Source organism: Vitis riparia, chromosome 19, assembly GCF_004353265.1.
Source record: "Vitis riparia cultivar Riparia Gloire de Montpellier isolate 1030 chromosome 19, EGFV_Vit.rip_1.0, whole genome shotgun sequence".
In the NCBI taxonomy this organism is placed as follows: Eukaryota; Viridiplantae; Streptophyta; class Magnoliopsida; order Vitales; family Vitaceae; genus Vitis; species Vitis riparia.
Window position 1 is genome coordinate 13,058,703 of NC_048449.1, and position 23,866 is coordinate 13,082,568.

The following is a 23,866-nucleotide window of genomic DNA, read 5'->3' on the forward strand; positions in this document are numbered from 1 at the left end:
GGGATAATACATTATTTTTGTTCATCAATCCACATTTTGACTTTCATTTTAAAATCCATCTATAAAAATCTCTCTTTATATATATCTGCCTAGATTGCCTAATCATCTATTCGTTCATTGACTATAACTTCTTGCCTGATTATCAATTTAGATGTTCATATTTGCATATATTTATTCATTCCACCATGTATTTTGTTGGCTTATTTGTAATGTATACAATTTTGATTATTTGAAAACCGAATTTCCCCTCACCCACTAATAAAAAGCAAGTAAAAGTCCGATAAAGAGGGGTGTTCTTGGCCGGTGGCCTTCCTGATAAGTCACCTTAGCCGTAGACTAGATTTAGATTTTGCAATTGGTACCTTTCTTTTCCTTCTAGGAATCACTATCATCTTGACCAATCTAGCCATGTACCAAAAAGTCAATTTTGCCAAGTTTAAAAAGTTTGCTTTAAGCCTGTTCATCATAGTTGACAGAAGTTAGAATTACAATGAAATATCTAGGAGAAAATGTCCGCAGGAGCAGAGAGAGAGAGTGAAGGCAATACATTCAGTCATGAATTTGATGCAAATCCCAAAGTACGTAATTGTGTCGAATACTCTCACCATGATTGTCGATCTATCGGATCAGACGATTACTATGTTTGCCAAAAATGCCTGGGCCGTATGTGGAATAAATCAATTCCACAAGGAGGGGAAACTGCAGAATTCCGTACAAGGTCACTGGCAAACAGGCTAATGCACCCAAGGTAATAAGAATCCATGCCTTCTTTTCACCAAAGATAAGATAGATTGCGCTACTGTAGGCTATCATCATGAATGTTACGGAGAGGAATAGAGTAACAAGGCCAGATATCAACCTCCTGGGAAGGGTAAAAAGAAAATCACCTTCTGCATATCGTGCAGTGAGAATGGATAGGAATATCAGCACCGAAGCAACGGATAGGAAGAGGGAAAGAGCATCCGAAACTGCAAAAAATTTGAAGGTATATTCTTCAGAGAAATTTGGTATGCCAGTATCATCATGGTTGCCACCCGGGATGGAAATTGCTGCTGCAAACACTACAGTAGCAATAAGCGCTGCTGCCAATGTGTAAGATTTTGCTGTGCCTTTCATCCATTTCTCCCCTTCTTTTATCAACTCTTTATGTGCCTTTATAAATACCATTTTTGGTGTATCTTCGTTTTCGTTCTCAGATTCACTGAAGGCTCTCGGTGCATATTTTTCAATTTCCTGTGTAAAAATCAAAAAGTTTCTAAGATACAGAAAAAGAGTGGATATGTATAAGAAAATTAATTCCCCTTCAAAACAAAAATTATTACCTTAAACCAATGTAACTCGCGTTGCATTTGTAGAGCTGCACCAGAAACGAGACTGAGCCGGTGCAGAGGGGCCAATTTTCCAGCCAAATGCAAGATATTATCGTTATTTGTATCATCTCTGGTTCGTATTATAAGTTGTCTATGCATACCGGTTTCGCAGATGAGGTTGAAAATCTTTTCATAACGATTTAATACTGCCAATTTGAATACATCCTCATCCAGATACTCGAGTGCAGAAGAATATGACTTTATAATCTCTTCCAGAATCTCGGGAATCCCATATTTTGCCCCAGTAATGAATGCTTGTCCAAATATTTCCTCTGCTCTTGATACTTTCAAAACTTCAGTACATAGGTGCTTAAGCAATTGAAGAGTCAGAGTATGCATTGTTTTTGTTTCTTGGATGTGCTTGATGGGTGGTACTGCAATTAAAATTATATTAATGGTAGTTTTGCATGCTTTAGTGGTAGTTTTGTTGTGTCCCTTACCTAACCATTCAACCAGTTCCCAGAATATTGCATTCGCCTTTCGGCAAGCTGTGTGCAACGTAGAATTGAAGCAGTTCAGATGCAAAAGCAGGACTAACAGAAGAAAAAACAAAAAAGCAACCCTGAACCAAGTACCAATTAAACACTAATCTAAATTAAAGTTTTTTTGGGATTCAATAGGTTTCATATATTTCCCTTAAACCGTCGCATTTGAATTTAAAGGCTAGAATCAAGAAGCCTAATGAAACTTGGTACAAGCTCAATTACTGGACTTCTTATTAATTAACCAGGAGCATCAAGTGACAAAATATTCACAAAATCTATCAAAGCAACGAAAATTGTGTATCCTGCATAAATCTGTGAGTAGTAGAGTATTATCCATTGGAATTTGATTGTAGAGCTGATTTCAAATCCATTACTCGAACTTAAAAGGAAAATAAATGAAGACAATTTTGTGAGGACAAATTAAAATTGTGAGGACCTTGAATTCAACAAATTAGCATTTCTCTACCGGGTGCAATTTGGCAAATTGGTTTGACCTAACTCGAATCTCGGTGAAGTTGAGAAACCATTTTTAGTACTCAAGTTAGGATTTGGTCGAGTTTCTCAACCAAAAGTTAATTTTGGGTGAGCTCAATTTTGGGCTGAGTTCAGACCAATGCTTCAACAATCTAAGCTGAATTAAACTCCATTAATATTTTATAATATTTGTGGAATGTATTACTATATAATAATATCAAGTTTTTTTATAAAATAAGTTTAAGGTAAAAATCATCAAAATATATTAAGCTAACTCTCAGAAATTTGCCTACCCCCTTGTGAACACTATTTGGAAGGAAAATTAATTAGGAAACCTCTTAAGCAAGCCGGAAAGGTATCTTGTCCTTTGTAGCCTATGCATTCAAAAGTACAGGGCCTAATGAACATGAGATCCAAGCATGGTGCCTACTACTTCATCTCATTTACGGATGGTTATATCTACAAGTCCAAAGAATTGCTTTGATTTAGATGTTATATGAATATTGTAAAAAATTAAAAAGAAAAAACTATGACAACATTAAGGATAAATCATGGACATGAGTATCCATTGAAGAGTTTTAAAAATCTCTGTGATGAAAAGGAAATCCAAAGAAGAATCAATAGCTTCAAGGACTCCATAGTAAAATGGTTGAACTAAAAAAAGTAACCATAAACTTTTGGATATGGTTCACTCAAAAAGGCACAAGCCAACTATCTAACATATTTCGGGGTGGGGAAGGAGGGTTACTATTTTGATTGCAACTTAAATCTTGAATAGAGTGCCCTCAAAATCAATTACTTCAAATCCATATAGTTAAGAAGCCAAACCTAACTCACTTGTGATCCTAAGAGTTAGCAGGTTTAGTTCATGTTCTCATAGATATTGTGCTATAAAGGAAACAAGTGCACTTTCATTAGATATTCTAATAAATCAAAGGTTGTGTGATGCTTAGTGAACAACTCAATGGGAGTATAATTAAAATTAAGTCATATGAAGTCAATTTCTTATAGGATGATATTTTGAGTAGAGAAGCATTGAATAGGAGTCTCAATTTATTTGAGGCAATTAAACCAAAGGAAAATAGTATGATTTCTCATATCGAATAGTATATATATGAGCTTTTCTTAATTATTTAGACACATGCATTTTAATGTTATGAGGGCTCTTTGAGCCCAAAGTGGATAGTATATATTTACACGGTTGGGAGTGAGTCATTACAAATGGTATCAAAGTGTATCCTTAACCATGGTATGGGAGTTTGTTGGTTTGGTCTTGTAATCCTATGGGACTCAATGAGGACTTTATGTTTTCATGGGGGTGATTGTGATATCTCACATTGAATAGGGGAAAAAGTTCTTAGCATTATATATGTAAGAGCTCTTCTTAACCATGCAAACATGTTTTAAATCTTCGAGGTCCCTTTGAGTTCAGAGTAAACAATATCTACTTGATTGGGAGTGAGTTGTTATAAATGTTAAAGATCTTGCTAAGGATATGAGTGACTCGACAAGATAGTACCTTTGAGTAGTGACTTGCCACCTACTAGATTATGCCACTAAGTGGGATTTTACCATTACATATTAATTCACTAGATTTAGATGTGTGTGGAAAAAAACTTGGAACTATCTCATCATTGTAATTGTGGACATTAAGGTGAAGCTTTCATGTTTGCATCATAAGATCGTGATGTTGGGATAGATTCTTTAAAAGCATGATATGATGTAATCATAAATGGAGTTCATTAATACTTACATTATGACTTCGATTTTCTATTTACTATCCTACTTATGAATTATGTATGTTAAGCATTCAAACCTACATCACTTGCATGTACATGACTTAAGTGAATTAGGAGTTACATGGAAAATCTAAGCCATAGATTCCTTGCAAGTTAATGACTCATTCACAACTGGTTCATGGAATTCAATAATCCATTTAAGGCTATAGTGCACTACCTCCTTATTGGAGGGATGACTTGCCCCAGTCATTAGGATGGGTTTCCCATGGTGAGTGTACTAGTGTGTTTAGTTATGTTAGGAAACCTAGATCTCTCCATTCCCATAACCTTAGATTGTATAGGTACATGCAAAATACCCTAGGGCTCTAAATCCCATGCAACAGAAGCAGAAATCAAGATTTTAACATTCTATAATCTAGAGGAAAGTCCTTAACAACTTTGAGAAAATAAAAGGCTAATCTTAATAGAGAAAACACCCAAGAAGGGGGGGGGGTGTGAATTAGGTTTTAAAAAAATATCATTCAAACATAACAAATTCAAGCAAAGGAAACACAAATATAAAGAGATAAGGTTAGAAAGAACAAACTCAGATTTTGTAGTGGTTCAGCACTTCCTTGCCTACATCCACTCTCCCCAACCTCCTAACTAAGTGAAGGTTCCACTATACTTGAAGCTTCAACCAAGCTTTTAATCACCTTTACACCTGGATTCCAACTCCAATGGGCTATTACACAATCCCTTCAAGTCTTAACTCACTTGAAGCTTTTAACACTCAAATAATAAGTTTGAATCTCTAAACCTAGCTCAACAAGGGCTCAAATACAACTTAAATGCTAGGAAGAATCACAAAAGTGCACTAAGGAATATGCAAATGGAGATTTAATGCACTAAGGAAAGAATGAGAGCTTTTGAGGCAAGATCAAGTAGGTAGACAAATAAATACATGTGTTCTCTACCTCATAAATGAAGTGGAGTTCTCAATTTAAAGGTTTCTAGTCTCGGGAGCCAAAAATTCCAAAAAGTAGCCTTGGTCAGTCGAGTTGAGGGTCAACCGGTTTAGTAGCCATTGGAAAATAAATGCATGGTAGGTGATCGTTACGCCTCGACCGGTCCTTGACCAAACCTCGATCGGATCTTGACCAAGAAGGCATATCCCTCGACCAGGAATGCAAAGCTACAAGAAGAGAGAGAAGATTTTTTGCATTTCTCAACCGGACCTTGATCAAGAAGGTGTAATCGGTTGATCGGTGCCCAAACCTGTTGAGTCGGTTGACCAGTGCCTTGACCAGTTCACCATTTTTGGTTTGAAAACCTTTTTTTTTTTTTTTTTCTCTTCTAATACTTAGGCAAGGTATTTAGGTAAATTAATATGGCAATTTTGAAAAAAATTGCCTAAGGTTCATTTGATAAAACTCAGGTTTTGATAGAAATGTAACTTTAATGCCTAAACTGAGTTTTTAAAGAGCATGAAAAGATATGAAATCCTAAGTGCACCATGCATTCATATTACATATGTTTCCTATTATTAAAGGGTCTTCCAATTGTCTTGATCTTGCATCCATTGGGTCATTTAGTGAATTTTCAAACTAATACCTGAAATTCTTTATAATTCAAACCAATTAACAACTTAACCATAGTTTGTTATCATTAAAACAAGATTAGGAGAACCCTTGGGCTAACAAACTTTACCTTTGATTTGAATGGTTCTCAAATCAATTCTGCTTAATGAAGATGAAGCCTAAAGAGTCCAAAGGTCTCATACATCGAAAATCTTTTACTTGATGACTTGATCCATGATCTTGGCACTCTAAAATATGGGCTTTGGAAGAGAGGAATCCTAGGCTCTCTCTCTCTCTAGATGTAGAAGACGATTATCTCTCAAAAAGTGATTGGAACCCTAACCCTTAAAGGGTATTTATAGCGTTTCCCTACTAGGCCTAAATGGCTTGAGCCCACTAAGGCTTGGGTCACTTAATCTTGTCTAAAATGGGTCCTAATTGATTAATTAACCATATAGGGTCATCTAATTAACCAATTCATGTCAATGAGATAATAAAGAGAAAGCAAAAAATATAAATAAATAAATTTATAAATAAATCTCTATCTATTACATCATGTGATTCTTTTTAAGGCTCAATTCTAATAGGTTACACATTAGATAGGATTTACTGTGAGTCAGACATTGGTCATTAGGTAGTCTTGACTTCACCAAGCTGCTATGTTGTATAAGCTCCCAACCTTGAGAGAATATTGATCTAGTGCTAAGGTCTTCAATGGCTTTGACCCATGAGTGAGACCCTAAACTGGTCATATATTCTTTATAGATTGGGTCACTATGATTGAGGCATGTGATAATAGGTATTCTCAAGATAAGCACCATGATATCTTAGGGTTTTGAGACATTATTTCCCCTTAGGTGATCCTAAGGACATGTGATCATGAAAATTGTGGCCACAATAATTCCTTAAGTGGAATTGATGTATGCTCTTGGAGAAATATAGTATGTCAATTGATCACTTAATAGGAGGATCTAAGACTCAAGGATTGTACAGGTAGTCTTGAGAGGTTGATAACATTCATCTTGTTAAATTATGAATGCCAATTCATGGGGAGCTTGCATGCAATTGTTAGTAGGTCATAGATTGAAGTTTTCTATCTCGATCTAATATCATAAGCATACTAAAGTGTAGTTGACTCTTTATAGTTAGATTTTGAGTCAACTTTAAAATTGGATTTTAAGGGAGCCAGTACTTCCCTACGGGTCCTAGTGGTTCCCACTCAAACTCATATTCCTTGGTAAAAAATTATTTGAGGAATAGTTGGATTCTTTATTTATATGTGTGTATAAGAGCATTTTGGTAAATACGAAAGGTTGCACTAGTACATAAAAATAGTCTTTTTAGATTCGGATAATTAATTAATTGGAGCTCAATAGATCAAATTAGTTAATTAAGACCCAATGAGTTAGATTAAGTAACCCAAACGTAAAATGAGCTCAAGTCACTCGAGCTAAGAGGTAAGCCTATATAAACTCCTTAAAGGGTTTAAGGCTTAGTACTTTTCATCCATTCAATCTTCTATCTCAATATCTATCCCCACAAAGAGGATTCTAACATCCTTATGTGTTAGGATACAGGAAAGAGAGCTATCAGGTTAAAGATCATGAGGTATTTGAGATCACCAATTAGATTTAATTCCTTCAGCACTTGAATATAATATTCATTGTTTTGAATTCTCCCTTTACATAGTTCTAGCATTTCTACGAAGATAGTAGCATGCACCTAATGATCTAGGGCTTGAAGTTAAGTAATCTAGATGTTCCAACACATGAGAATCCTAAAATTTTTAATGAATCTCTCTCATCCATACTTGTGAAATATGGAAAGCTACAGTGAAATAGCAAATGAAGTTTATTAGCAAGAACTCTATTTGAGAATTAATTGAACTATTGTTAAGACATAAGACCTTAAGGAATAAGTAGGTTTTTAAGGTCAAACTTAAGGTAAATGATGCAAGGTGTTAAACTTAACTCATGAAGAAAGGATACAACCAAAATTAGAGCATTGGATTATGTAGATCATGATTACATAGGAGTTAAGTTGAGAGCATTGGATCATGTAGATTATGATTACATCTTGTATATTTCAACTAACCATTATACCTATGATTTATTCATTGTCCAATCTTGTTTGATGGTGGCATTTAATTATTTGTTTTACTTTATCGACATGCACTTTCATTACTTTGCACAACTGAAACATAATGAGTGCAAACCACTTGGATAGTGTGTTAGGTCATTGATATTTATAATACTCCTTTTTGTATCCAATATAACTTACATGTTAGTAGCGACCAAGAATAGATAGTCCTATAGTCCACATTTGTAATGGAGTCAATTGCCAAATCTTGTTAATGTAGTGCTTGATTTAGTAAGCATGTGCAAAACTTAAGTTCTTTGTTTGTTGCAATTAAACTAAGATTTGTACGATATAGAAGGTCTGAGGTACACTCATAATGAAGATCTCCATGTTAGCATGTATTTTCATACTATATATCTTCTTGGCAATCAAACAAGAATGAATGAATATATTCCTAGCTACTTCCTCATCCTGTGCATTAATCTTATAGGTCATTATATAGTATAACTTTTATGCCCTTGTGATTTTTAGTCATAAGTTACAAGTATGGTGTAGTTTGAAATATTTTTCTAGGGGGATTAACCATGTTTAACTCAATGTGAATAAATATGTTTAAGATATAACGAGAACCCTTTTAGGGATGAATTACACTGGTTAAGATGAAATTTAGTTTAATAGTCTTACACCTTTCTTATCAATGTGTTCAAAAGTTGTACAATCCATTAGTCAATATAAACATGGATGATAATGATATAGTTGAGAGAAATGCATGACGTTATTTTGCCTACTATTCATGAGTGGGAGACAATGGAGTTTCTATTTCATGAGATACTCTTAGTAGGACTTCATCAACTAAGAACTTGAGAGTAAGTTGCATACTTATCAGTTAAGATTCCTCATGGGAGGAAAGTTTAGTCTTTTTGCAATTCCAATTCTAGTCCTTTTGCATGTTTTCAATTTAGTTTGTGGTAGTTGTTAAATACTTCTACTTTAGTTTTTAGCAATTATAATTTTTTAAAGCTTGCTATATAGGTTTAGATTTACTATATGCTTTTTAGATATCTTAATTCCTATTGTATTCTCCTTGGTTAATAATCTTCCAATTTGATTGTGGAGTTTAAAGATTTATACCAAAATAGGAATCAGGGTTTTCAAAGTTAGGAAAAGTATTTAATAAAATTAATTTTTGAATAAGTTTGCAAGCTAAATCTTTCAATTGAACCTAATGAGTTTAAATACTAAATCTCTCATTTTCAGCCTTGGTTGTTTCCACTCTTTTCAATTTAATTAGTTTTTAATATATATATATAATTCATTTTATGTACCTATATACTCGAGTTTTTGAGTAATTATGAGTTGTATTGTTATATTTAGTAGAATTTGACAAACTAAAAATGCTTACCTTTGAACAATCGAGTCCAGTAGCACATTTGTGTGGATAGTTCATAGCTACCAACTTGATTCTCCATGCCTCCTCTATTAGGTTGACTAAGAAAATGGTTTAATTTCACAGGAACACCTTAAGAATAAAAATGTCAAGAAAAGAGAAGGAAAATTATGCTTCGTCAAATTTGATTGCAAGACTTAAAGGAAAAAAGCATAATAATATAATAGTTGTTATAATGAATATAATAAAAAGAAAATTTGTCATGTTCTTCCCAATACTCATAAAACCCCTTTCAATTAAACTTTGTAAGCTATACTAATACAAAATAATGGTCCATATAGTAAAAGCTCAATAAATGAATGTTTGATAAATTAATAATCTTATAAAACAAAATCTTCTAGTCTTAACTTAGGCCAATGTACTAAATTAGTAATCTCGCTAAATATATAAGATAAAAATATTTTCAAAAATCTTTAAGGGCTTAAGAAATATAAACTAATAATTGATGAAGTATAAACAAAAATTCATAGTATAGCAAATAGAACTTCATAATATAGTATTAAGTAATTTTTTATAACTTTTATTTTTCTAAATTCACTTCTTTTAGAATTATCACATATTTGAAATAGCTTTATCTTTTTCAACATTAAGTTTTGATGCCACATCTTTTTTGGGGAGTCTTTTTTTCTTTTACAATCAATAACTTTTTTTTTCTTCAGTCTCTTAGGTTTTTATGTATTAACTTTTTACCACATGTATTATTTTTAAATTTATAAGTCATACATGTACTAATAATGTACGGTAACAACATAATACTCTTCATCAATTAATAAATATTCATTTATCTATAAATCAATAACCTTGCTAAGATCATAATTTTTCTTGGTCCCAAGAGTATTATTTTATAAGAGTTTTTCTCTATATAGTTCCTTCATTGTAGGAATTTCTTTAGGTTAATATTACTAAAGTTGTAATTTATAAAAACATATATAATGGAAATTAAGAGAAATTCAAAAGTTATACATTAGTGTTTTATATCATTTTTTTCCTATGAATGCCAAAGCCATTGTCAAATAAAAAGAGTAAATAAAGTAATTAATCAAGTAATTAGTTGAAAGCGAAATAGGTGACTTAAAACTATTGCATTGGTACATGTTTGTTTGAGGTATAGTAGATCATAAGAAATAAAATCCTCTAGCTATGTTTATTTGATAGAATAAAAAAGTGAGTGTGGTTGCTCCACAAGAGAAGACCACACGTTAGCCAAAGAATAAGTAACTAGAAAGCTTACACAAGTGTTAAATGATCAATTTCTCGCCTAAGCACATTAATGAGAACTAAATGTTGAATTAAACCATACTCATGCACCCATACTAAGGCCCATGCCTCCATGTGGGGAGACCCTTTGCTCCCTTAAAGGGGAAGTTTAAAAGTGGCCACATCCTCTATGCCATGTTAGCTTTCCAAAAACTTAGAAAGTTAATCTTTGAGTTGATGCTTATTTGTTTGGTAGTTTCCTCATTCTTCTTACTAACTTGACCTTTGAAGGCTCTACAACCGTAAGGGGCCTAGAGTGCTCACTTTAGGTTCCTTATGATTGTAAGGTCCTAACCATCCATTGAAGTAAGAAAGTAAACTAAGAATTGGAAAAATGGTGTCATCTATGGTGAAGATACAAAAATTCAGCTCACCAAAAAGTCACAGTAAAGCTACTAAAAAACACCCTAGCCCTAGGCAAGGACCTTCATTTGAGTACGTACTCCTTGAGGTCTACCCAAATTGAAGACCTAACATTGAAGAAATGAAGTAAACTAAACTCGGTTCCATGCATGATAAGGCTGAAAAGCCTGCATAAAACCCTACAGAAAGCTTGCCCCTTTATAAGAATAACCTGAACCTACAAGGGAAGAAGACCTATAAAAGGAAATCATAAACAACAAAGAAAAAGAAGTCCCTCCCTCCTTTGAAAAAGCTTTCTTTGAATGAAGAAACCTATTTTTTGTTTGTAACAAGAAACCTTCCTTTGTATCCAAAAATTGGTGGAATAAAAATTTTCGATTATCTATGAAGAGTTTTAGCTTCTTCATATGGGAATGCATTAAAAGCCTTGAAGACATTGTTTAGATCTATAGCGAGAATTAGGCAATAGAAGACTATGCAATAAAGTCTTGGTAGGAAAAGACAATCATGATAGAAATGAAGTGGAGCAATGAGTGAGAGCAAACCCTTCAATATATGGAGAAACTCATTAAAAGAAGCGACTAACTCACTCAAGAAAATGTTGCCTTCAAGGTAAGGGTAGACAAATACCAATGTGATTTTGACCAACAACTCTCGTTGGCAAGCACCAATAAGATGCAAGTTAATGAATAATAGTTATCAAATCAATTAGACCAACATATAGATTAAATTGGGATAGAAAGGTGGGAGAAACCTTAATTAAACTAACCAAATAGACCACCTTGCCAAAGGCCCCAATGCTCTAAGGGCTTCTTGCCACCAGAGCTACCACAAAATGCATAATCTTGGTGAATAAGGTGATTGAGCCCAAGTCCCTTTAGGAGGAAGAGGAGGCCATATAAGAGTTTTCCCTCCCTAAGTTCAGTTCCTTTCAATGAAACTAAAGACACCGTAGGCTACTCATGCATTTCTATGCATATGATGATCTTAGAGAAGGGAAACGATAAACTTTTATGCAAAATCTTCCCCTCCATCCTCCATGGACTAACTTTGTTTTGTCTTTATCAACTTACCTTAGAGTTTGTTCCTGATATTGAGACCCTAAGGGTGAAGTCTGCCTCTTAGTACATGCACTTAAAAAGACAAAAAAAAAAAAAAGCCTCAAATAACCCTAGGTAGTTATAACTACCATCCATGGTGGATCATCTACTAGATTTGAGCAACTAGGTAAGGTATCAAGATGTTACAGAAGCATATGGCGATTGAAGCAAAAGTCGTCACATCCTTGCATGAAGCAACTACCACTTGCCCACATCTCATATGCTTCTCTAATAAAGACTTAAGAGGAGTCCAAACCCTGCTCAAGATCCATTGGTTATTACTTTAAGAATTATTGACTACAACATGCACCTATTCATAGTTGACTTGACAAGTTTAGTTAACTTGCTAAATATATTAGCCCATATATGAACAAATGAATATGGATGAAGGAAAACTAGTGTCAAGTCTTGGGTCATGGGTGGGACTAGACAAAGTCCTATGTGGCTCAACTGGGGAAGTCGCTCTAATGGTTCCAATTGGTTGTTTCCATATAATGACACAATTCTTTGTTATGGATATCCTTTTCCCGATAATGCCATTATGGGATGACCATGGATATACAACCTAAGAAGAACACTATTCACATACCATCACCTCATTAAATTCCTAATACTACAAGGAATATGGGAAATATATTGGGACTAGTTGGTAGCATGAGTATGCTACACCATAGCCCTTAAAGCGGTCATCAAGTGCATCAACTGGGACCCTTAGGAAGTTCATAAATCAAAAATCAAATACAAATTAGTAGGTGACCCGAGAAGGTAATTAGAGAACCTAGGGAGTCATTATTCTAAAGCCCCTAAACCTAGGATGTTCTTCTAGCCCATGCAAAAAAAGATGGTCTAAGATGGCTACTAGAAAAGAACACATCTTTGTTAGGAAACTATAGGACATCGTGGGCATCGATCCCCAAGTTACATGTCATCGACTCAACATAAACCCTAGTGGTTAGCTCCTTAAAGACATTAGATTGTGAAAAAAAAGGTATTTAGGCTCTTAGATGCTAGATTTGGTCATCTAGGTCTTCTAACAACAAATACAAGTCAGTATGCTAGTTTACATTAATAACATGTTAGTAACAAGTAAGAAGAGGAATGAGTACTTGATCGACCTCCTAAGAACATTTCAAACTCTTCGAAAGTACTAAATGAAGCTAAATTGATGAAGTGCACCTTTAATGTAAGGTGTGGAAAGTTCCTTAGGTACTTGGTTACATACAAAGGAATAAAACCTAACCCAGACCAAATAAAATCAACTTTGGAGATACCAATGACCAAAAGGGCTAGAGAAGTCTAGAAGCTCACTAACAAGATTGGTTCTTGAAATATATTTATACATTGAATAACAAATATATGTCATCCTTTCTTCGACATTAGCAAGAAGGGAAAATGAACTAAAGGAACCAAAAAATGCAACTAAGCCTATGAATCACTAAAGTATTACATGATGCTAACCCCAATTAGGGATAAACCCTAGGATAATGAGGTCTTACAAGGTCTCAATAGCAGTAGTAAGTGGAGTGTTATCTCAAAAAAAAAAAATGAAAAGAGGAGCAACCAATGTACTATGTCTAAAAGGCCCTCTTAAATGTGGAAACCTGAGACATATATAAATATTGAAAAATTGGTGCTTGCCCTTTAGATCGCCACATTGAAGCTTCAATGTTACTTCCAAGCGCATGTTATTAAGGTAAGGACTAAGTGATGAGAACTCAAACTTAATACTTTAATGGCTTTAAAGAGCCCACTTTAGTGTGTTTGAGGCACTAAAAAATTAACCCAAGGTTTTGTTTTTTTTATAATACCTTAGAAAATTATGTTTGATGCATTCTATGACCATTCTACATGCTTTAAGTTGTTTTTTTGTTAGGATAGAATCCTTAAAAGCATGACATGATGTAATAAATTTGGAATCCATAATTTATTTAATGATGTTCTAGTTTTACTTTTATCTATCCTTATTCCATGTATTGTACTTTATGAGCATTCTTGCCTACATCTTTTGCATTGTATGTGACTTAGGTGCATTAGGAGTTGCACATAAGATTTAAGTCATGGGTGTCTTGCAAATAGATTATTTGTTCACAATCGTTTCGAGAGCATAGGCAAACCATTAGAGGTTGTAGTGCACCACCTCCTAATTGGAGGGATGGTTGGTATTGGCTATGGGATGAGTTTCCCATGATAAGTGCACTAGTGTGTATGGTTGCACATTAGATGGGACCTATGGTGAGTTATGACTTAAGCCTATCAAGTAGTCATGACTCCATCAAGCTGCTTCATTGTATTATCTCTCAACCTTGAGAGAATATTGAGTTTGTGCTGAAGTTAATAGTGGCTTTGACTTACGGGTGAGGTCGTAAGCTGATCATATATTCCCTATGGATTGGGTTAATGTTGATGGAAGTCAGTAGCAATAAGTATTCTTAATAAAGACACCATGATATCTCTTGGGATTGAGACAGTGTGTCCCATTGGGTGATCCTAAGGAGGTATGTTCATGGAAACTATGGCTATAGTAGTTCCTTAAGTGGAATTTGACATAGACTCTTTGAGATATAAGATATGTTAATTGAACACACAATAGGAAGATCTGTAGCTCAAGGATGGTAGAAGTAGTCTTGAAAGGCTGATAGCTTTCACTTTGTTAGACTACGAACACCAATTCATGGGGAGACTAAACACAATGGACAGTAGGTCACAGACCCGAGCACTTAATGTCTTCATTGTTATTTACATAGGATACCGGAGTTTAGTTGATTCTCTACAGTGCGATGTTGAATCAACTTTAAAATTGGACTATGAGGGAGCCAGTATTCCTATAGGTCCTAGTGGTCCCTGCTATGAGCTCATATACCTTGTTGGCATGGGTAATGAGGGTTGGATTGACTCTAGGTTCACTTTTGTGCATAAGGGCATTTTGGTAATTATGCAAGGTTATATAGGAGTAAGTGAACAAGGCCTCTGAATTAGGCTAATTGATTAATTAGTAGGCCCCATTGGATTAATTAATCAATTAGAATCTATTTTGGGCTAGATTAAGTGACCCAAGCCCATGTGGGCTCAAGTCACTTAAGCCCACTTAACCCTACAAATACCCCCTAGGGGTTAAGGTTTCCATAACTTTTGTCTTCCATCATCCAGAGAGATAGAGAGTCATAGCCTCCACCCTATTTTCCTCCTCATCGGAAGTGTGCCAAGATTAAGGTTCAAGTCATCGGGCGGAAGACTTCGGGTTTACGAGACTTCTGGGATTTTAATTTTCATTTTCACCATGTGGGTTTGATTCGGGAACACCCGAATCTAATGTATAGTTTCTGTTAGCACTTTTTGAACCCTTTTAAAGTATAAAAATGCTATTTTTCCTTTGTGCATAGGATTTACAAAAAACCTAAGATAGTTATGCATGTTCCTAACTTGATTCGGGCTTGGGAAACGAAGAGAGATTCTGGTTTTTCCCATCATTTTTGGTGCAATAGAACCTTGTTAGGAACTCATAGAGACAAAAATGCCCAAGTAAGGAGGAAACACAGATTGCACACCTAAAAGGTGTGCAAGACTCAATCATGCACTTCTTTCTTAGTGTAGAGTCACATAGTGCACCTCCCATGTATACCTCAAAGGCCAAACACACAAGACCTCTCTAATGCTTTGGACCAAACACACAAGCGTTTCTAACATTTCTAACACTTGAGTGATAAAAATTTTCAAGTATTATGAATATTAAAAATGTTTCCTAGAATCACTACCAAACGGGTTCTAAGTAATCATCTAGAAGAAACAATTTTAGAGGAAGGACACTAAGTAATCAACCAACCCCTAGTTATCCTTTTTCTCAACACACCAGACCATCACTGTCTCATATCTATTTTCCAAATTCAACTATTGGCAGTACTAATAGAAGTGTGACGAATGGGGGTTTTAACCCCAATAACTAGCCACCTAGGACCATGAGGGATTACCTACAGCCTAGTCGGGTCAATGCTCCTTCTTGCTTGATATTTCTTTTTGATGCTTTTCAAATAAATATTGAGCTTGAAATGATCCAATTGCTATCTCTATTTTATGGAAGGGAGGATGAAAATCCTTTTTCTTGTTTAAAAGAATTTGAAGAGGTATGGTCTATTTTGGCAGAGCCTTCGTGAAATCTGGATCATTTGAAACTCAAGGTTTTCTTTTTCCATTAAGGAAAAGGATAACCATTGGTGGTATAGCATTAGACTCTATAGTTTAAGTTCTTAGGCTACTTTATAAAATATTTTTTTCACAAATTTATTTTGGTATATAAAATTGTTTCCATTGAAAGACAAATTAAAAATTTTTGTTTTATAGAGAATGAGACTTTTCATCATTGTTATGATAAATTTAAAGCTTTGTTGTTTAACTTCCTAACCATAGTTTTGAAAACTCAAGGATTGCTTCTTCTTTTTAAAGGGGGTCATCCCCTAAATGAAATAATTTGTTGAAAACATGACTGGTGGGTACTTTATACAGGAGGAACCAAAAGAAGCACTTAAGCATTTAAAATTGCTTGCTGAAGAATCAAGGGTTTGGGACCCCTTAGTCCTCAAGTGCATCTTCTAGAACGTGAAAGCCAACCCCAACAACATATAATCTCTCATCTCATCTCTCAATTTATCATTTCCCCTTAGAACAAGAGTTTTGGCGAAGATGATTTTTGGATGCTGTTAAGAGGACGACGCCACTGAGGTTAAGGAAAAGGAAACTGTGTACATAGCAGCTGAAAAGAATTTGTTGAAAAAGAATCAGTTGAAGAAGAGAACTTCCAACAGGTTGCAAATAAGGTTATAAGCTGCATTTTTTCTTCTTTTCCGAAAAAAAAAACAAAAAACAAAACAAAGATAGAAAAAGAAACCCGTAAAGAGCAAGAAACAGAGGAGGAATGGAGCAATGTATTGCATGATCACACCAACTTTATTTGTCTCTCAATTCCCTTCTCTTTGCAACCCAAAAATGTTGATCTTCAAGGCATCATCAGAGGGCTTCTCAATATCTCTTCTAATGAAAATTTTTTCTTGACTGAAAGTGGCTCTTAACTAGAGGGGAGGGCATCCCAAAAATTTTAGGAAACCATGAAGAAAAATTTATCAAAATGGATGCTTCCAATCTACCTGTGGGAAGCAAAGAAAAAGTGAAGAGCCATTGGCTAGCTAGAAGCTAGCCAAAAACTTGTAAATAGCTTTCATTTTTTATTTTCTTTATTATTTTTGTTTTTATTGCTTTGGCCAATTTAGTGTGTAGGAGCACCGTCATTGTGAAGCCTATAATATTATGTTCTCAGTCCACTCAATGCATTTGGGTAACCTTTATCATCTCATAAGAACTCAAGTATAAATTTCTCTATACTCTATTGGTTTTATCATGCTTCAGAGTAGGTGTAAATTGTTAGCACCAGGAAAGTGTTGGACATATAGGAATTGCACGCTTTTGAGGTTTGCTAACCCAACTTGTACGATGACTTAAATTGCGTATCTGCAGAGCATAACTCAAATTGTACACTTTGAAAGCATGACTGAAATTCCACACCCTAAGAGATTAATTTAAACGGTGCATCCAAAGGAGCGCTACTAAAAATTGCACACCTTTAAGCAACCACTTATATTGCCCAGCTTAAATTACACACCTACTTATTCTCATGGGATGCCTACTTATTCTCTTATGTAAACTTCTTAGCAGAAAAATGCCTTCCCAAATAAAACCATAATTGCTTAGAGACTTTTGTCCACCCCACCATCATATCAATTGAGGTTTTATATAAAAGAAGTAATTTTCACTACCTTTTGCATGCACTCAAACAAGAACACACACAATAACGCAACATGAAAACTCTAAAGAATGGTAAAACCAAAACACTGAGCCTAAATAAGATAAGGAAGTGAGATAAAAATGAACAATCAAGCCAATTTGTTGAAGTCAATAGCCACAATACTAAAATAATCCAACAAGCATTCAGTGGAATGAGCATTTGGACAGAAATGGGTGATATTGAAATTTTTGGTCAATCTCACCCTCAGTGCAGAATTCCAAATTGTTTCCAACTTTTCTGGGAAAATGGAGAATTTTTTTTTTTTTTTAAATTCCTCATGTATTTTTCTGTAATATTTTTTTTAAGCAAAAGCAAGGGAGATGCAATGGCAAACACAAAGCAATTTAAAAGGGGCAAGCGAGTAAAGAAACTAACAGTGATATATTATGAGTTGCCATAAGTTGAAGCGACTTCCACTTCGGAAAGCCCAAGGCCTTTTAGCCAATACCGTCAAAGGGGCTTTATCATCATCAGAATAAATATCATCATCAGAATCTTTAGCATCACCGAAATTGCATGTGGCAAGGTCAGGATAACGTTTAACCAGATACAGTGCTACATCTGCATATTATAAAATTATACATGGGAACACGACAGTAATTCATATCAAGAAAGTAGATAGGGGATAGTAAATATAGCTCACCATGAAACCCCACCATTAGTGCTCTGCGCAGAAGTTCGAATCCAGGCTTGTCTGCGAAAGGACTTGGATCTACATCATCTCTGGTGACGCTTAATAAATATAAAGTCAGCTCTTTATGACCATACCTAACAGCGGTGTGAAGAGGCACTAAATTGCCGTGGTTGCAGATATTGGGCAAGTTTGACTTTTTTTCCACGAACAACTTGGCTGCTTTTATATTGCCAGCCTTCGCAGCGGTAAAAAGGGCAGTGGCGCCATTAGAACCCGGCAGAGACAGTGCCGGACTTGGCATAAACTGAACCAACTTCTCCACGAAACCCATGGTGGCCTCTCCTAACTCAACTGCTATGTGAAGCATCGGGGTGGAGAATGATTTTGGATCATCCTCCAATAATTTTGAAGCACTTTCCCAGTCACCATTGAGCACAACTTTGTACAGTTCCAAGTAATAGAATAAATCTGCTTCATAGAATTCTGCAGTCACAAAACCAAAAGATGTATAGGTCAGCCTAGATTTCCGTGATATGTATATTTCTTCAACGTTCACAACATCCTAATACTAAAATTATTTATAAAAAATAAATCATTTCAGTTATGTTTGGTTCTTAGAAAATTTGACAAAAAATACAACGGAAAGAAAGTAAATTAAAAAAATAGAAGGTAAGAAAAAGTGAAATAAAATAGATCTAAAATCAATAAATTAATTATTTTTATATGCTACTCATTTCACTTATTTTAACTATTCAATATAAAAATAAAATAATTTAAAATTTCATAAATTTATAATTAATTTTAATTATATTTGACTTTCTTAAATATTTTCCTCAATACAACCAAATATGAGAAAATTATTTTCCTTGATATCTTTTTTTTGCTAATTATTTTCTTGGGCTTCTTTGTTTACCTCTAATCAACATCTTTATATCTTTCAATAATAGTTTGAACCTCCAATAAGCTACACGAATTAAAATTTAATTTTGTTCCATTTTTTTTTTAACAGCAGGTTGTAAAACACTTCTACTTGTATACTAATTATGCCCAAAAGTTGCAGGAGGACCTCAAACGGAAATGGACATGAACATGGTTTTCAGCATCTTACCGGAGCTGCGAGTCCTTTGCAAAGATGAAGATGAAACCGCTGAAACATTTTCATCAGTATCCTGCGCCATATTGATGCTGCTACAGTTAGGATTGTTTGGGCTGTCATCGATTACCGAGAGTGGTAATGAAGAGGAAGCCATTACAGTGAACTCCTCATCATGCTCAGCAATGTCCATGTTACTGTTTTTAGGACTGTTTGCGCTGTTGTCATTTCTAAGACGTAGTGAAGAAGAAGAAGCCATTACAACAAATTCCTTATCGTTCTTATAGTCATTGCCATGTTTAGCGAAGTTATTCTAATGTGTAATAGAAAACCTAAACAAAATCTGCAGTTGACAAAGGTCAAAATTAACTTACCTCGCAGATGGATTTGTTATCCATGATAGAAGATTATATTTAACTATATCGAGGCAGAGAAGATACTCTCACCCAAAGAGAAACAACAGCAGCCCTTTTTCCCACTGTCTTCAAAAGATACAGGAAATCGGCCAGGAACCATTGAAGCATAAGATCGGTGCAATGATAGAGTCTTCCAAGACAACTTTATTTAGTTGAGTATTGGGTAAGGAGTAGATTGATTGACCTATCAATCTTTATGTGTCCTTCTTGAAAGGGACCAGATTGTATGGGGTAGGTTAAGGATTAATGTGGGTGCCTGTAGCATGAAAGTGAAAGGAATTTTGGGTCACCAAGGCGCCTCCCATTAAAATATATCTTTTAGCTCCTTTTAAAACCTATATTTAGTATCCTCTTTCCCGTGTTACGTGAGTGTCCTATCGTCCTCCCATAAAATTAAAATTTTAATTAATAATTAAAATTTTAAATTAAAAATAAAATTATAATTACTAATTAATATTTCAATTAAAAAATAAAGCTTCAATCAATAATTAAAACTTTATTTTTAGCTAAAATTTTAATTGATAAATAAAATTTCAAGTTAATTTTATTTAGTTGAAGCATTGAAGCATAAGAGGTGCAATGGTAGAGTCTTCCAAGTCAACTTTGTTTATTTAGTTGAGTATTTGGTAAGGACTATGTAGGGACCCCTCCCCCTGATGACACATGGCACGCATTTCTATCCGGATCAGCTCCATCCGGATTTCCCCAAGAGGACAAGTGGCGCGCTCCCCTATCCGGACTCCCTCAAGGAGAAGCACACGGCACTCGCGAACACCACACCCGGACGATAGCATATCCTATCCGGATATGTTTGTCCGGATCGTTGACTGAAGTAAAGCATGCCCTGCTACGTCATTCCGACAGCCTGCCACAACCCACGTTCCGCTGCCTGCAGAGCGAAAGGACAGGAATGATGGCAAGTCACTTCCAACATCTCTGACAGCCGCCCGTAGGGTGATGATGGCCCTACCACCACCTAGAGGCATCATGACGAGCCAAAAAGTCTTCCCATCATTAAAGAGGGAGGCAGAGCCTCTGATACTATATATATGGACCTTCACACAAGGAGGAAGGTAAGCTTGCTATACCTAGTAAAAGGCCAACTGCTTAATCTCTCTAGCCATGGCTGATAAAACCATCGGAGGGTGTGTCCGGACATATTTTGCAGGGACAACTGAACCAGAACTCAATCTTGGTTGAAAGCGTGCGTCCATTTGGCAGCTACGTGGATCATCGGGATGCAAGGCCTCAACATTGGCGCCGTTTGTGGGAAAGTTCGCTGATTCAATCGCCGGCAAAGATGGCCACACCTTCTAGAAGTCGCTCGTCTGCTAGAGGAGAAGAAGATCATTCCGAATGGCGCCAAGCCATCGAGAGAAGATAGTTGGAAAGTGAGCGACAAATGCAAGCTCTCCTTCAGGAGACAGTGAGATTGAGAGAAGAAAACGCTGTGTTGCGCATCCAGGCTTCATCGACGGGGCCTCCCCGTCGTCAGCGTTCAAGAGGCCAGGTAGCAAACTCAAGGCCTGACCTAGAGTCAATATACCCTGGGACAGTAGGAGCAATCCCTGAAACATGCAACATTAGGCCACATGAGCGACACACGCCCATGCACCAAGCTCCCCACTAAGAGAGCTCAGACTCTACTCATCTCTCAGCAAAAAGACAAGGCGACAAAAGACCTCAGTTGTCAGACTCAATGCGCGCGAGGCTAGGCCCATAGGAGACTGGGAGGCCAAGGCCGCCAGTAGCCACAACCTGGGAAGCGCACCCTGACCCTCTGGTCACCCCTATGGTGCAGAACGTTCCCCCGCACCAAGCGGTACGACAAGCTGGGAGAAACCTCCCAAACGAGCCACCCATTGGCTCCATCAGCAAAAGGTTGGACGACATGCTCTCCACGCCTTTTTGCTCTCATATTATTCATTACGAGCCCCCAAGGGGATTCCTCGTGCCTAAATTCTCCACGTACGATGGGTCTACCGACCCCTTCGACCATATCATGCATTATCGACAACTCATGACTCTCAATATAGGAAATGACGCGCTGCTATGCAAAGTATTCCTCGCCAGCCTACAAGGGCAGGCCCTCTCATGGTTTCACCGCCTACCTCCCAACTCTGTTGATAATTTTAGGGACCTGTCGGAAGCCTTCGTGGGACAATACTTATGCTCCGCTCGGCATAAGCAGAACATCAGCACTCTGCAAAACATAAAAATGTAGGACAACGAATCCTTGAGAGAGTTCGTGAAGCGGTTTGGTCAGGTCGTGCTACAGGTAGAGGCTTACAGCATGGATGCCGTCCTACGGATCTTCAAGCGAAGCATCTGTCCAGGCACCCCATTCTTCGAATCACTCGCTAAGAAGCCTCCTACGACGATGGATGACTTATTCCGGCATGCGAGCAAATACTCAATGCTCAAAGATGACGTGCGAGCAGCCACCCAGCAAATCTTGGTTACCGGACAGGCATTGAGAAATGGTGTGGAAAGAAGTGCCAAACCTCCGGACCGGCCAAGGCCGTCCGATCGAAGGCAGGAAGGGCAAAGTCGCCCGGAACTGCTGCCCCTCTCACCCTTTTCCATTTCCTATGAGAAGCTTCTCCCTATGATCCAAGACATGTCCGACTTCAGGTGGCCCGGACCCCTCAGAACGGACCCATCCAAAAGGGATCATAGTAAGAAGTGTGCCTACCATAAGGAGCATGGTCACACAACGGAGACGTGCAGGAGCCTCCATTATTTAGTCGAAAGGCTCATAAAGGCGGGACATTTGAAGCAATACCTCCGCTCAGATGCCAGAGGTAGAGACGCTTCCCGAAATCACAATTCTGGAACCCCCAGGGTTCTAGCCACCCCCAAAGCCATTATAAACTATATTAACGGGGGCCCATTGGATGAGGAGTATGACTACAAACGAAAGAGTCAGAGATTGTTGCGGGCAGCATCGATGCGTGAACACGTGAACTCCATACGGCCTGGGATAACTAGAGGGGGGGGGGGGGGAGGGGGCTCTCTCCATAGATGGGACAATCATTTTCCCACCAGTAGACCCCACACGAATATTGCAGTCGCACCGCGACGCCCTTATTCTGTCCCTGGAGATGGGAGACTTCGATGTAAGACGCATCCTAGTTGACCCGGGCAGCTCAGCTGATCTTGTACAAGCATCGGTAATTAGCCACATGGGACACAATCTAACAGGCCTCGAAAACCCTGGGCGAATCTTGTCCGGATTCAACAGAGCGTCAACTACCTCCTTGGGAGATATTGTACTGCCGGTCCAAGCTGGCCCAGTCACTCTCAACGTACAATTTTCGGTGGTACAAGATTTATCACCCTTTAATGTCATCTTGGGGCGCACATGGCTGCACTACATGAAAGTCATCCCCTCTACGTATCATCAAATGGTAAGCTTTCTTACCAAGGATGGACAAATCAACCTATACGGCAGCCAGTTAGCCGCTCGCCAATGCTACCAGATAGCACGAGAAGTAGGGACTACCCAGGAGGATAAACCCTTCCCTGAGTCCACCCAGGCACTTGACTAATAGCAATTATTGAGTCTGGCGGACAAAGATCCCCCGACGGCGGATCCCTTGCAGGCGATCCAAATTTCGGAAGAAGGTACTCACCTTACATATATCAGTTCCCTCCTGACGCCAAAAGAAACCCGGAACATTCAGAACGCCCTTCGACAAAGCCATGACGTCTTCGCATGGGTGCATTCTGATATGAAAGGAATTCACCCCTCCATCGTCTCTCATAAGCTTAACGTCTTGCCAACAGCAAGGCCTGTCAGACAGAGGGTTAGACGTTTTCACCCGGATAGGCAAAAGATTATCCGGGAAGAGATTGACAAGTTGCTGGAAGCCGGATTCATTAGAGAAGTGGAGTATCCGGACTGGTTGGCAAATGTAGTGGTGGTACCCAAAAAGGAAGGCAAATGACGGGTGTGCGTCGATTACACCAACCTCAATAATGCATGCCCAAAAGACAGTTTCCCTCTGCCACGGATAG

The 23,866-nt window shown here is 37.0% G+C and overlaps 2 protein-coding genes across 6 annotated transcripts; one reads left to right on the forward strand and one right to left on the reverse strand.

Moving 5' to 3' along the window:
* Positions 1-409: 409 nt before the first annotated feature.
* Positions 410-19,946, reverse strand: LOC117908457. 5 transcript variants are annotated; one of them, XM_034822049.1, is made up of 8 exons: positions 19,805-19,946; positions 19,446-19,710; positions 18,347-18,820; positions 18,079-18,264; positions 9,109-9,225; positions 1,811-1,858; positions 1,323-1,744; positions 410-1,233 (listed from the first exon to the last, which is right to left on the reverse strand). In XM_034822049.1, exons 1-8 carry the CDS (start codon positions 19,826-19,828, stop codon positions 619-621), a joined length of 2,151 nt encoding a protein of 716 aa, XP_034677940.1. In that variant the 5' UTR covers positions 19,829-19,946; the 3' UTR covers positions 410-618. The 5 variants fall into 5 exon arrangements, with proteins under 5 accessions (XP_034677940.1, XP_034677943.1, XP_034677942.1 ...); XM_034822052.1 differs by having other exon boundaries at positions 19,446-19,648; positions 19,805-19,945; XM_034822051.1 differs by having other exon boundaries at positions 19,446-19,660; positions 19,805-19,945.
* A 1,692-nt stretch (positions 19,947-21,638) lies between these two features.
* On the forward strand, positions 21,639-23,397 carry LOC117908230. The gene is made up of 3 exons (XM_034821864.1): positions 21,639-22,001; positions 22,071-22,808; positions 22,918-23,397. The coding sequence occupies exons 1-3, from the start codon at positions 21,639-21,641 to the stop codon at positions 23,395-23,397; spliced, it is 1,581 nt and encodes a 526-aa protein (XP_034677755.1).
* Positions 23,398-23,866: the final 469 nt, after the last annotated feature.

Bases quoted from the DNA above. Each gene is read 5' to 3' on its own strand.
- LOC117908457 (XM_034822049.1), bottom strand. From the start codon at position 19,828: ATGGATAACAAATCCATCTGCGAG. The intron at 19,711-19,804 runs GTAAGTTAATTT...AATGACTATAAG, and splicing joins ATAACAAATCCATCTGCGAG to AACGATAAGGAATTTGTTGT. The intron at 18,265-18,346 runs GTGAGCTATATT...TATAATATGCAG, and splicing joins ACTAATGGTGGGGTTTCATG to ATGTAGCACTGTATCTGGTT.
- LOC117908230 (XM_034821864.1), top strand. From the start codon at position 21,639: ATGGTGCAGAACGTTCCCCCGCACCAAGCGGTACGACAAGCTGGGAGA. The intron at 22,002-22,070 runs GTGGGACAATAC...ATAAAAATGTAG, and splicing joins GGGACCTGTCGGAAGCCTTC to GACAACGAATCCTTGAGAGA. The intron at 22,809-22,917 runs GTGAACTCCATA...CGAATATTGCAG, and splicing joins CAGCATCGATGCGTGAACAC to TCGCACCGCGACGCCCTTAT.